Here is a 15300-nt window from a genome sequence, read left to right as displayed (position 1 = left end):
GGACCAATTTATGGTCTGACAGAGTTAGCATGAGTGGAGGGAAAGTTTACCTATCTCAATAACCCATGAGCTTTGACAGGTCAAATAAGCCATTGAGTGGCAATGGCCTGGGACAAATCTCAAATCCAACAGACTGGCAGTGTTCTGTTACCATCCTGCTGTCCGTTTATCTACAAAGATATGGGACTGCAGCATTGGCGTTAATCCTTTGCCTTCAAATGAAGTGAAGTAATTACAAGTAAAACAGATTGCAGGTTATGATTTATCTTAATCAATAGAATAGGCTTGTATGCTCTGAGGGTTAAGTAACACTATTTGCAAACACAACAACTATTTCTAAAGTGAAACAATGTTTGCTTTATGTGTACTTCTCTTTATTTTATTTCCATTAGTTAAACATGATGGGACATTCATTCAAATCGACGGCAGGTTATGTCATTTCTGCCTATGACTGGTATCTTCCCAAGTATTTAAGAATAGACATCACATTTCAATGTTTTATTCAGAAATATTCACTAATGTAATTTGAAAAACTATTGTGAATAAATCCTTGTAGATATATTCAATGCAGAAAAGTATGAGGTGATACATTTTAGGAGGAAGAATGAGGAAAGGCATCACATGCTAAATGGTACAAATTTAAAGGGGGTACTGGAAGAAAGCATCCTAGGGGTGCGTATGCGCAAACCTTTGAAGGCAGCAGGACAGATGAACAAAATAGTTAGTGAAGCATATGGAATTCCAGGCTTTATATATAGAGGCATAGAGTACGAAAGCCAGGAAGTTATTCAAAACCATTATAAAACACAAGTTCGGCCCCAGCAGGAGTATTGTGTCCAATTCTGGGCACCATATTTTAGAATGTGAAGACTTTGGAAAGGGTACAAAAGAGTTTTACTAGAATTGTTCCATATGAGGGATTACAGTTACATGGATAGACTTGGAGAAGTTGGGATTGTTCTCCTTAGAGTGGAGAAAATTAAGAAGAGGTTTGACAGTGGTGTCTAGAATCATGAAAGGTTTTGATATAGTAAATAAAGAGAAATTGGTTCCAATGGTTGAAGGGTTGATAGCCAGTGGGTGCAGATTTAAGGTGATTGGCAAAATACCAGCTGACAGGAGAAAAAATCTCTTTTATGCAACGAGTGGTTAGGATTTGGATGCCAGTGCCTTTTAGGGTGGGGCATTCAGATTCACTTGTAGCATTTAAAAGAAAATTGAATAAGTACTTAATGAGAAAAAAAACTGCAGGGACATGGGAAAGAGCAGGAAGTGGAACTAACTACATTGATCTTCAAAAGAGCTGGTATTAAATTTTACAAAGACTCAGTGGACTGAATAATCTCCTCCTGTGCTGTACTATGGTTTGAGGGCCAATTGATCCGGTCCCTTGAATATCATCAGGATAAGAACACATTTTGCTCAGAATTTTTTTTTAAATTAAGGGAAATGAGTGAAATTTCAATATAAACAGTCATGGCACCAGATTGCAGACCTCTTCGGGTGGGCAATAATCATTCCAAATTTTCAAGGCCCAGAACCTTTGAGGCCCAAGTGTTGTTTTTCATGATTCTAAATCAACTGCATCAACATAAAGTCATAGGGATAGAGGCCAGGATTTTTGCAATGACAAAGAGCCTCTCTGTCATTGTGAAAATGGCAGAAGAGGCCAAAAATCAGAATTCTCACCCCAAAACATGGCACCTATCATTTTTGTGGGGGTGCGAATGGGCCCGGTTGGGATTTGTACCTACGCATTTCGCTGAGGCAGTTGCTCATGGTATGTGAAACAACGTATGCAGGTTAGACCTGGTAGGAGCAGGTCTGAACTTTGTGGAGTCCCTTGGGGAGGTGGGGTACTCTGTCATGAAAGTATCATAATTCTCATAACATTATTGTGATTTATTGTAAAAGTCAGTTAATAGTGGGGTTTGGATAGTTTGTCAGTGTTTATGTGTGTGTTTGAGATTTAATTGAATTGGAGACAGCTGGTCTGGAGGCTTTGACTCATTAGTAGAAGTTAGGTTTGAAATACTAAATACGTAAACATGGCTAAAGTTTTAGGATGTGAGGTGAGGAGAATTTGCATTTGTAGTTAAATCAGGGTAGTTTGAATTTCAAAGAGATGGTAAGATGTTACACCTAGCCAGAGAAGCTTGGCCAAGCAGTGTGTTTATTTTCCTTAAAGCTTACAGGTAATATTAGCACCATGCAATGATTTATATTATGAGGAAGATAAATTCCAAAGGCACGTGGAAACAATGGAATTTACATTAAAAAGGAGAAACATGTCCAAAGCAGAATGAGGTTATATGTCAGGGAAGGCCTTGTATCGTCTACCAAAAGTGTGAAAAGCCTTCCGTATTCGTGCAGTAAGTAGCTGTCTGCAGAAACTGAAGCTGGGAAAAGCCAGATAGAATTCTACTGCCCAGGGTATTGTGTTGACCTGCCTGGATCCGCTTAAATCTATTTTTTTATTGTAGCCTTAATGGGGGTGTAACTGGAAGCCAGGTTAATAAGGGGTTTTGGAATTAGACCTATGTATGTGTTTGAAATCTTTCCTTTTGTTAATAAATGTTTAATTTAGTTTTCTAAAAATCTCTTTAGTCATGGTAAACTTATTACTTCTGAATTCAGGGCACACATCTTGAAATAAAATACAAATTGCAAAACCATTGCGACCATGTGGTCAAGTTTCTCTTGTGGGTTTGATCCGCCTGGCACACATCATCTGCCGCGTCATAAAAACCCCTTTACATATGATCCCAGGGCATCTTTGGGGGAGGTCAGATGCCCTTTGGGGGAGGTCAGCTACCCCTTGGGAGAAGTAGGGTGCCCCTTGAGATTGTGAAAGTAGGCATAAATGGGCATAAATGCGTTTAAACTCATTAACTATCAAGTTTATTGGAACTGTCAAAAGTGTCAAAATGATATATCAAAGGCAACTGCCAAAAATCTCCAAACAAACTGCCAAAGACAACTGTCAAGCTGTCAAGGCACTTAAAAATTCTGCCCTTTAAATCTTCAAAACAATGTCTGGAGTGTTTAAAAAAATTCCTTGTTTGCTATTTTACCCTGTCTGTTGACATAATCCATTACTGAATTAATGCTGCATGACTGACTTCACAACCTTTCATTATCACAGTAGAATACCTGCCATTTCATAGTTTGATTGACAGCTCAAAGTGGTTAAAGATTCTTGGAACTGGGACTATGAATACCAACACTTGTTTTTATAGGGGATTATGCACTTGAATCAAATGTTTTTCATAAGGGGTTATGTAACTGAAGGAACCTAAATGTAGTACATTTTTAATTTTTTTTAATGAAGTCAGAAACAGACATTTAGAACTGTATATTCTTTCATCTCAGCATGGCTCCTGAGCTCTGCCAATTATGGATATTGAGTGAATTGGCATGATAGGCATAAGGGCAAAGGGTGGTGGGGGCAATAGGTTGGCATGAGTTGGCACTAAGTTGGCATGGGGCTATAAAGGGACCAGAGGGGTATGGGTTGGCATGCATGGGGACTGGGGAGTATATGGGGCAGGGGGTGGGGGGGTGGGTGAGGAGAGTGACAGCTGTTTTATGTTTCATTATTTTATTTTAAAAAATCAACATCAAAGCAGGCCTTCTGCCCAGCCCATCTCCATACCTAGTAGTCTCCACACTTGTTCTGGGGTTGCCTGGCCTGACTCCCACAGAACCCTGCCACCTGAGAACAAAAATCTAAATTTCCAGGGCACTTGCTCATGGGTTGGGTTTGCAGCACCAGGAAATGTCCCTGATCCGGGAGCTAAAATCCAGGACGGAGCTTCAATGTTTCACCTGGGAAAATGAAAACTGGACAGTTTCTATAAAAGGTGGCCAACCACTACTGCTGGTGGGATGTAAATAAGATTGGCAGAATCAATCTGGCTCACACTACTCCTTGGATCAAGGTTTCCTTCCTCTCCGTGAACATGGTGGTAACCCTGGAGATCTAGATTTTCCCCAAAATGTGGGTCTTCCATCACAGTTCTGCCAAGGGAAGAACTTCCAAGCTGGTTTATACCATTTATGTTTAGCTTTTTTAGCTAACAGTCTGTATATTCATGGCATTCACTTCAACGTGAATGTTCCTGCCAGTCACAGAGAGATAGGGAGAGAGAGTGTGCAAGGGATTTGGATATACAGCCACAGATTCCTCAAACTGGCCTTTGCTCCAAAAAGATTTGAATAGTTTATAAACAAATTATATTTGGGAATATCAGGCTTCCGGGAAAGGTCTCCTTTGTTCCTTCCTATACACTGAAAAATTTCAAGTGCAAGAAACTGTGGCTTTTATGAGATCTGTTTGCAGATAGTGAAAATCGAAGTAATTATTGCACCGCAGCACAAGACTTTCAGAGCTCCTCATAAACCTTCCCAAGAAGACAACAAGCAGCAGAAGGACTGCAGACACACAGCTTTTCATCTTAGCTGCATTGTTACTTGTGCTCTGGAGTTCAAGGAGAAACCTTTTGTTTAAAAAAATGCTGCAACACTCAATCAATAAAATTACTGTGCCTAAAATTTATTGGCTCTTGTCTGGATTAAATGAATTGTAGTTGTAGAATTCATCAACTGGAAGGAAGAAAAATCAAAACCACCCACACTCTTTGAAACATCACAGCAGGCGCAGTCCATTTGAGTCATAGGTCTGGGGATCTCTACCTATCCTTCTTGGTCACCACCACCCCTGACCCCACCCGGCAAGCTTACATTTGCAAAAACGTGAGAACGAATTTGGAAAATGGACCTAACATGGTAAAAGTTCTCTGCATTCGAAAGTCTGATTCTTTTCCTTTTACTAGATTGTGATCTTACACAGCAGAGTAATGCACATAAAGGGAACACTGGTTTCACATCTGGAGGGAACTGAACTGCAGTGGACCATTTTCTCTTTACTCAGTTTAATGTTCTGAAAAGTATAGTCGATTATATTTTTCATTGCGATATATGCAAGCATATCAGGACATATCTTTTAGTGAAAAAATTAATAACTCCCCCCAAAAAATGCAACATTTCAGTATAAAAATTACTGTTCTTAAAAAGAATTTACAAAAGAAAAGATATTCAATACTATACAAGAAAAATGGTGAGACTACTTCAAACTTAACGATTTAAACAAAATACCTGTACCGAGAAATGTTAAATAAGTAACTAAATACCTTACAGTTAAAATCCGATCTAGCCACTACTAGATCAGTTCAGTTGTTCCTCCTTTTTTTTTTACAGCTGTTTTCATTAAATCAGATACTAATTTAACAGCATGCAGATACAATGAAAGGGACAACTTACCTTGGATCCCCTTTCATTAAAAATTATTTCAACATCTAAGATTTTACCAAATTGCTGTAAAGAAATAACAAAGATTACTTTTAGTTCTAAATAGCAAAATAAAATTGCCCAGTGACCATTTTAACTTTGAGAATTACAGTTAAAAATGGAAGTATCATTGTAGTTAATTACCACAATACATATAAATGAATATACTTTGGGTAAGTCTATTGCCAAACCTTTTCTCTTGTGCTTTGTTCACACCTGATAGCACAGATTCCTGCTGGGGTGCAGTTCCTTATGTGCTGGCAGCCCTTAAAGTATCTTTTGTGTGTTCTTGTGTGTAACCAGAACAAGAGACAGAGCCATTCCCAGTCAAGAGATGGTAAATGCAAGTTTTACCTCTGAAAATAGCTGGAGCTGAGAAGAATTCTCCAGAGGACTGTGGCATACTTATGGGTGTTTCCTACAGAATTAAATAACTTTAAGATTGATGTATTTTAAGAGAATTCTTGGGGGAAGTAAGAAGTAAACCTGAATGCATAACATACATAGCTATAAAATATATTGCTAAGTTAATAGTGCTTGTTTTGTTTTTTTAATCTAAAGTTTGTGCTTTTGTTTAAAAATGTGAAATCTTACGGCCCAGTTCCATTGGTTAAAATGAACTGTTTGGATTTTTTGTTAAATGTTGACAGTTCTCATCTTAGCTATTAAATTAGTTTTTTTTAATTGAAAATGGAATAATGTCATCAAGACTAACAATTCTCTTGCATTCAGGATTAGAGATGGGGAATTCACAATTGAAATTGCTACCTTGTGTTTCTCAGCAGAAGGTCACAATCTCACATATTTATGTGCTCTGCTGGTAACTTCTGGCATTTGTCTCCTTGAGGAGTAGTTAGAAAAAAAGCTGGGTTCTTCCCCACATATGTGATAGCCCTTTGTGAAGACTAGAGGATTTATAGTTTAGTAAAGAGCAGTTACTACTACCATAATAGGGACATAGGAATTGCTACAGTAAAAGGACTATAGTCATTGAGGTTTGTCTTCTGTCAGCCTGGTAGAATGCATGACACAAGAATAAAGGAGTCGTTGACTAATCATGGCAATTAATCAATTATTAATGAGTCTAAAAAAGACCTACTATGATGCGAGGAGCAACTCACCGGTGGAGAGCTTTGGGAACCATGAGTGGAATTTTCCTATCCGGGACCAAGTCCCATGGTGGGGACGGAGACAGGGAGTAGTCCCTGCTGCAGAGGCCGACGGAAAATCCCATGGTACCTTCCAGCCCCAGTGCCATTAATTATTCAGTCGGGGGTTTGCAGATGCCTTGTGTGATGGGGGCGGGCTGGATGGTGTGCGCCCCATCGTCATATCCAGACGCCATATTTAAAAGATGCTCGGACATCCACTGTCAATACGAACAACGGAGATGTCTGGGAGGGGACGTGAAGGTCCAGTGCCGAGGTTCAGTGATGGCTCCCTGTGCATCCTCCTGGACAATGTCCAAGTCTATAGAAATGGACTGTAACAGGCTGATGGGAGGAGGAGCCAAGCAGCGAAACCAGCCCTGCATGGACGCAAGCGGCTGATGCCATCAGTGCCCAGGCTGTACAGAAGAAGTCAGCAATACAATGTCGTAAATGGATGAACGACCTCAGTCGCTCCACCAGGGTATATGAAGCTTCAGCTGCTCACACCAACCACAACGGATACATAGGTCTCAGTGGCAACGGCATAGTTGTGCTTCATAGCCTCACTGCAGTGCGTCCACTCTGTGGTGGAGTGACCACTGTGCCTCCTATTGCCTTCAACACAGAGAGATCACTGTATGGAAGGGGGTGGGGCAGGAGTGGGCTTAGGCACAGGGGGCACCAGCAACCTTTGGAAATCAGATGCCTGCCTGAGCCTTATTTTTGCATGTGGATGGGCTCAGCGCTCTGGGAGGAGCTGGCCCCCAAATGCTCCAGGACAACTTGCAGCACAGTAATGCCATGCCACACTACAGTGGGCTGTCTAAGAGTGGAAGAATGTGAACTGAATGTCAAACTGTAGTGTACGAATGGATGCAACATACAACTCCTCTTGAACATCTTTTCTGTTGTCTTGGAGCAGGAGAAGATGAGGCATAGCCGTAGGGAATGGGAGAAGACGGGAGAGGGGTGCCCACATCTGAGGCATCTCTCAGGTTTCGAGGAGAGGGCCGTCCAGCTGGCAGGTGTGGCGCAGGACCAGTAGTTGATGATGGGGAGCTTGGACTTGAACATCCACTCAATAAGGATCCATCCATGATATAGAAACATGAGGGCCAACTGTGCCTCCACATTGGAGGCAGCTCACATTGTCACTTGCCTCTCTCCTCTCTCATTTACAGGTGCCACCAGGAAGAGGCCAATGTCCGAGGATGAGGGCTCTGTGTCAGGCCTCAGCAGAAGCTCTAGCCCAGAGAGGAACTAGGAGTGTGGTGAAGAGGGGAGATGTGCACCTGTTGAGGTGTCAAACCAGGCCCTGCCCCTTCCACCAGCCTGGGGACACCACCTTGGTGGGTATTAGTTTGAACTAGGGGAGGGTCTCACAATTTGGAGGTCACCGCATGAACACGTGTCCACAGCGCGGTCAGCCAAACTCACCAGAGGGCTGCTGGGGAAGAGGCACCTGCGAGGTCCAAGTCCGACGATAGTCCTCTGGAATTGGCCTTCCAACTAATGGTGGAGAGTCAGCAAGAGTTGGGGGAACATCAGACAGAGGTTTTGGGAGGCTCTCAACAGACTGGCACATGAGTTGGAGGAGTCCTTCTGTCTGCTCTCTGATGAAATGGTGCTGACCTGTACATGCATTGAGGTCTCCATGGGGTCGCTGGTGGATTCCATGGAGATTCTATTCCAGCCGATCCTGCCAGAGATGTGTGCAGACCTGCACTCCACTGCAATAGCAATGGGGAAGCTATTGCAGTTGGCATGTGAGAGGGGGATGGGGCACTTCGACCTCCCTCCAGGTGCCCCTTCCCTCAGGGAGTTAGGCTGGGGCCTTCGGACACTCTGAGGGAGGAGCAGCAGCAACTGGACACTCCTAGGTCGTCTACTCAGGGATCTCAGGGGTTGTCCAGACTTTCTTAATCTCCTTTGCCTGTGACCCCTTCAGCCTCATCCTCTGTGACCACAGTTGGGGTGGGGGGGGGCAACAGGCCCAAAGGAGGAGAGCCAAAGGAAGCCAGGGCCTTCCAGGCCATGGGTCTTCAGACGCCGCCAAAGTCATCAAAAGCAACAGAGTTTTTATCTTTTTGGTTATCAGGTTCGCTTTGTCCAGCGAACACTAGCTGCGCCTTTGATATTAACAAATTAGTTGGTGCTTGAAACAATATAGGCAGAGAGACCGATTAACTGAACAAACACTGGTAGTTTAGTGGAACTAAGAACAGAGCTCTAACTCCATGTGTGCTCCTTCAATCACCTCCAGCTCTAGACTTCCGGTTACCCAAGAAGACCGTGCTGTGTAGCGATTGGGCAATACAGTCACATGGTCAACTAACTACATTCTCTTACAGCACTCCACTTTACCACATCCCTCCCCCGTTACTTGAATGTACAATTGACAAGCATCACAACATCCCAATTATTTACATGAATAACTATTTACAAGTCAAGTCTCTCAGGAGGCTTCCTCAGATGTGTCGAGCGTCGTAGCTCAACGGCCTCGGCTGGTTTTTCCGAGACTCCATTCTCAGGGGTCAACCATTCACCAGACTCTTTGGTGGAAATGGACAAGTTTGTATCTTCAACCCTCTTGGATCCAACAGGCCCCACCATAACTTCCAAATTGTGTGACATTTCTTCCACTCAAATGCAAATGACGATGGCATTCCTTCTTGTGGGACTGTTCTCTTCTTCGGAGATGATCCACGTGTCATCCAGTTATTCAGCCATTTACCAACACATTATAGGAGAGAGGTCCTGTCACGGCACTCACTTCGCCTAATAGCCAATTGGGCCCATCTCCAAAGTTCTTTGTGAGAACTGTGTCTTCCCCACCATGAAATTTCTTTCATGATTATGGCCATCATGTCTAGGCTTCTGGGCCTCTTAGCTTCTCTCCACTCTCCCCCTAAATTCTTCCTGATAAGAGTTAGAAGGATGCGGGGACATCTCTTCATTAGTAATTCAGCAGGGGTAATACTGGTGGCCATCCAGTATGCGAACAGGGACCATGACAATCCCTGTCCAGCTTTTTCATCCCAGCTATAAAAGTTTGGATTGCCCACTCAGCCAAACCATTAGCGGTGGAGTGGTAAAGCAAGGTTTTGATATGAGTTATTCTGCTGATGGTTGTAAACCTGTGGAAATCCCCTCTAGTAAATGCAGTCCCATTGTCTGACATGGGCACCTCTGCTAACCCATGCACTGCAAAACTCTGTCGCAAACGGTCTATGATGGCAGCAGATGTGGGTGACTGGACTCTGTAGACATCCATCCACTTGGAGTGGGTGTCTATTAGTAAAAGGAACATCGTGCCCAAGAAAGACCCTATGTAGTCGACGTGGAGTTGCACCCATGGCCGCTCCGGCTATTCCCAGAGGTGCAATGGAGCTAAGGGGGGGATCTTTTGCACTTTCTGGCAATGAAGGCAACTTTTGACCACGGTTTTGATGTCCATTTTCAGCCCTGGCACCGCAAGTAGCTGCACAAGAGCATCTTCATCCTATTAATGTCAGGGTGAGTGCTATGTAATTCGGCCAGTAATGGCCTCCATCCTCTCAGGGGCAGGATACCCCTTGCTCCCCAGAGCAATATGCCATCCTGGCAGGTGAGCTCATATCTGAGATTGAAATAGGGCTTCATGTCATCAGACGTTGCCTCTCCTGACCATCCATTCATGGACATGAGATAAAAATGGATCTCGGCTTGTCCACACATGGATTTGTTTGGCCTGGACAGGGGAAGAATCCAAAAAATTTACTAAGACAAGTTCCTGGGGAATTGGAACCTTCACATTGTTATCTGGCAGGGTGAGGCATATCAGCATGTGTGATCTGGCTTCCAGATTGGTGAATAAAAGTGTATTCATAAACAGCCAATATCAGTGCCCACCTCTGGATGCAAGCAGATGCAATGGGGGTTATCGCCTTATCCTATTCAAATAATCCCAGTAGAGGCTTGTGGTTGGATATAATGTGAAAATGGCAACCGTGGAGGTATTGATGGAATTTCTGAACACCAAACACAACAGACAAACCCTCCTCCTCAATTTGAGAATATTGTCGCTCTGCAGCACTGAGTGGGTTGCTCGGAGCCATCCGCCATCTAATATGAAAGTATAGCCCCTACTCCACAAGGGGACACTTCGCAGGTTAAAATCAATTCTCTCTTTGGGTCAAAGTTGACCAGTAGGGCCAATGACCTTAACAATTGCTTTACCTTCAGAAACGCATCCTGGTGCAGAGCTTGCTAAATCCATTTATGGTGTTTCTTAAGCAATGTGTATAATGGAGCCAGTACAGCTGATACAGATTTGGGAGAACTTGCCCATTGTAGTTTATCGTGCCTAAGAAGGCCTTTAGTTCTGTAGTGTTTCTTGGTGCAGATGCCTTGCAAATAGCTGACTTTTTCTTCCACAGGGTGCAGGCCCTGCACATCGACTTTATGGCCCAAGTAAACTACTTCTTTGGCTTGGAAAAGACATTTTTCTTGCATCAAGCGCACCCCCGCTTGTGAGAAGCTTTTCAGCACCTGCTCCAAATGAGCTAAGTGTTCTTCATCAATTTGCCCAGTGACTAAGACATCATCCAGATAAACAATGACATTGGGCAGTCCCTGACACAGACTTTCCATGGTAAACTGGAAAATAGCTCAAGCCAATGAGAGCCCAAAGGGTAGCCAAGTATATTGACACAATCCTCGACGTGTATTGATGGTTAAGAATTCCCTAGGTCCTTCTTCCAACTCTACCCACTGGTAGGTGTGGCTCATGTCGAGTTTTGAATATGTGATGCCCCCTGCCAATTTTGAATATAATTCGTCAATCTTTGGTACAGGGTGTCTATGAAGTTTGGCCACTCTGTTTATAGTCACCACATAAGTGAACACTATGGTCTGGCTTCTGTTCGGGTACTATGGGTGCTGCCTACTCGGAACATTGCACCGGTTGCAAGATACCCAACTTTTCCAGCCTGTTTATCGCTGTATCAGCTTTGTCCTGTAGAGCATAAGGGACTGGTCTGGCTCTGATAAATCTGGGAATGATGTGAGGGTCTATGTGGATTTTGACTGGTCGCCCACGAATCCTTCCTGAAAATGGAAGCGTACTTTTGTAACAATTGCTGTAAGTTTCTCGTTCTGATTTGAAAAATCTCAGCCCATTGCAATTTAATCTTTTTGAGTCATTTGCGACCAATTAAACTGGGGCCCACCCCGGCTACTACTATAAGGGGTAAATTTGCAGACTGATCCCCATACTGCACTAGGACTTGACATATCCCTTTCATTCTTATTTCTTCGCTCATATATGTTTTTAATTTAGTATCCGATTCTTCCAAACTTAAAGGATGAACTCCTTTATTCAAGTGTCTGAACATATATTCTCCTATGATGGACATTGATGCCCCAGTATCAACCTCCATCGTGATGGGTTGTTCATTGACTCTAATGACTACCCGGATTGGCTCAGTTCTACCCACTTTCAGGTTGTATAATAAATAGATGACAGAATCTGCTTCCTCCGGTTCTTCAACAAGACAGATTTTGTGACGTCTACCTTTGTTTTTAAAATGCTGTCTCAGCCTATCTTGACAGTGCCATATTATGTGACCATTGCGGTAACAGAAAAAACATTCAATATTTCTGAACTGTTGATCACCTGCAGGCTGCCTGGATGCATTTCTCTCATCAATGTCATGGGTTTTCACTGTTGTACTGTTGTTCTTCAATAGTCTGTACATAGGGGGCATTTCCTGCCTTTCTGCGGAGTCCGACGTTTTTGCGCCTTTTGTTACCAGCCCTTCCCACCCTACAAGATGGACAGCGCCATTTTGTGTATCTTTTATTGCCTCTGAGTCTCTAACAGCGCTCTCCATGGCTGTTGCCAATTCTAATGCCTTACTGAAATCTAGTTTAGTTTCAGATAGCAATTGCTTTTAAATAGCATCGTCCCCGATTCTACATATCAACCTGTCTCTCAACATGTCATTAATTGAAGTTCCAAACTTACAATATTCCATTAATTCCCTTAAAGCAGCTACATAGCCAGTGATTGTCTCTCCTGGAAGCCTATTCCTCAAATTGAATTTAAAACACTGCATAGTGACTGAGGGCTTTGGCTTTTGGTAGTTTTTTACAATGTTTACTAACTCATTGAAAATATTTGTATCGGGGGTGTTAGGTGACGTGAGGCTGCGGATCAGCCCGTACGTTTTCCTCCCACATGTGGACAAAAGAATTGCCCCCCTCATTCCTCCCCAGCGATGTTGTTAACAGTAAAGAAGAACACTAGGTGTTCGGTGCAATGAGACCAGACATCGGGAACGTGGTCGAACGGTTTAAGATGTCCAAACCGTGGCACACTCAAAGATTAAAGAGACTACGCTTTCAAACACCTTTCATGCTAGTGACAAAGTAATGTAGCTGGCTTACCGCCATTTTCTTGATTGCTGTTAATTGATCCGGTTTATCTTCTCGCTAGTTTTTGGTTATCAGGTTCGCTTTCTCTGGCGAACGCTAGCTGTGCCCTTGATATTAACAAATTAGTTGATACTTGAAACTATATAGGCAGAGAGACCACTTAACTGAAAAAACATTGGTGGTTTATTGGAACTAAAACAGAGCACGAACACCATGTGTGTTTCTTCAATCACCTCCAGCTCTAGACTTACATTTACCCAAGAAGACTGCGCTGTGTAGTGATTGGTCAATACAGTCACATGGTCAACTAACTACATTCTCTTAATGGTACATAGCACTCCACTTTATCACAAGGACCAACTAGTCAGCAGGCTGCCTCTGTCCCTGCTGTGGATGTCAGGGGAGTGTCTAGAAGAAGTAGCAGGCCACAAAAAAGAAAGACATTTTAAACACAACTGTTTTAATGGGTGAACAAATCATTGTTCTAACAATTCTAACCTCTGAAAGTATAATCACTTTAATCTCTATAATGTTTTTGTTCAGTGTGGTTCTCAAGGTTTAGCGAACATCTCCCCCATCTCTCCTGTGCACATCCAACCCCCCGAGTAAGTCTGCAGGGAGAAGGGTGTGTGCTGGGACCTTTGCGAGCCATGTGCAAGCATTCTCCTGAGCATGCTGAGCCTTCATCTGTCAAAGTCTCATAGCCCTGGTCCCTAGCATGGTCACTACTGCCTGATGGGATTCCCTTTCAGGTGCCCAACTGAGATGAACTGCATCTCCGCCCACCGACTGACCCAGCTCCCCTGCAGCATCTCGGCCCATTCAACATGAGGTTCTGCTTTGTTTCGATATTACCAGCGTGGTGGTTGTTAGCTTTTTCCTTCTATCCGGCACCGCTTCCCCTCCCCCAGTCACCCACGCCCCTTTGCCCACCACCATTGACCCCCGACATTACCTTTGATGGACCCATTGTTACCCTCCAACCAGAACCCTTTTCCTTTGATAAGGTCTAGGTGAAAATTCATGTTCCCGTCCTACCTGAATATCCACCCCCATGCACACTGATCTGTCCAATCACCTCCTACCTACTCCCTGAGTCCAACTCTACCACAGAGTCCCCAAGAGCAACCTACACCACCCCTACACACAACAACATTGCATCATCACTCCCCCATCCTACCAGCTCCCTCTGCCCCCTGTAATCATGACCATTTCCTCCTACTACGCCCCACCTGAGTTCTCTCCCCAGGAGTCAGTGGTTGACTCTACCAAACCCCACTGTGAGCCCCTTTACCTGGACATTACCCCATCCTTCACACACCTGGACATTACCACCCCCAACTCCCCCCACTTCACAGACCTGGATAACATTACCCACCCCCCGCTCCAACACACATGCACCTGGATGACATTACACCCCCCCACCACCACCACCCCCCCCCACCCCCACCCCCCCACTGCCCCACCGCCCCACCCCCCCACCACGGCCTGGCAACCAACACCTCCCCAGCCGTTCCCTGTACCACCTAGCTACATCCCTGTAAACCCCTTTCCTGCATCCCCGGCCACCAACTAGGCCCCCACACCCCCGCCACACCGGAATTTTATGGCCTTGTCACGGTGGGGATGGGGACGTAAAATGCGGCGAGCCATTCTAACCTCCATTAACTTTGGCGGGACCATTAAAACCCTGCTGCCGTAAAATTCCACCCCACATCTGCAGTCCTACTAGCCTTCTTTAACACCCCCCTCCCAGTACTCCATTATCAGCCAACAGTGCCTCCCGCTGTCTTCCATCCCGCTGCATAGCAATGTCCCTGGAAGAATGTCCAAACTCATGGCAAAGTCCCTGGAAGAATATCCAAAGCTTGAGTGAAGACCCTGGAAGAAGGTCCAAAGATTGAGCGAGGTTGCTGTGTGGAGAACCTTCTGGAAGCTGCGTTGCGGAGGAGCCACGTAGATGAAGTTCCACCCATCCTGTGCTGCATGTGGTACTCTGGGGTCCGGTAGCCGGAGGCCCCCACCTTGTCAGTGGGTGTCCACGAGCTGATCAAGGCCCTTAAGCTAAGTCCTGACATTTGCATGCCATGTTGGTCCAGACATGTTCTTGACCGACTTGTTTTCCCGCTGCCGTTGCGGAGAATCCATGCAGGGGGCAGTTCTGGTCAGGCCTTCATTTACATCCCATTAGTGGGACACAAATCGGTTTCACGCCAATGTGAAACTGATCTTAAGACCTCCTGCTGCACTCTCACCCCACCTGCCATTGATCCACTGACAGGGGCATGGGAGAATTCTGCCCCATAGGTCCAAAGTTACCTTTCTCTCAAGCATATCATACTTACCACCTGTAATCATCTACTGTATTCCAAAATGTTATTTT

General features: G+C 44.3%; 1 protein-coding gene across 2 annotated transcripts in view; it reads right to left on the bottom strand.

Annotated features, from left to right (window-relative positions):
• rbfox1 (RNA binding fox-1 homolog 1) overlaps nucleotides 1-15300 on the bottom strand; it is a 333005-nt gene that overhangs the window by 158980 nt on the left and 158725 nt on the right. For both annotated transcript variants that reach the window (XM_041207248.1, XM_041207249.1), the window contains exon 4: nucleotides 5323-5376. In XM_041207248.1, the coding sequence (XP_041063182.1) occupies nucleotides 5323-5376 (54 nt within the window). The remainder of the gene's footprint in view (nucleotides 1-5322; nucleotides 5377-15300) is intronic.

The sequence above is a fragment of the Carcharodon carcharias genome, chromosome 15 (assembly GCF_017639515.1).
Source record: "Carcharodon carcharias isolate sCarCar2 chromosome 15, sCarCar2.pri, whole genome shotgun sequence".
Lineage (NCBI taxonomy): Eukaryota > Metazoa > Chordata > Chondrichthyes > Lamniformes > Lamnidae > Carcharodon > Carcharodon carcharias.
This window is presented reverse-complemented; position numbering and strand designations above follow the sequence as displayed.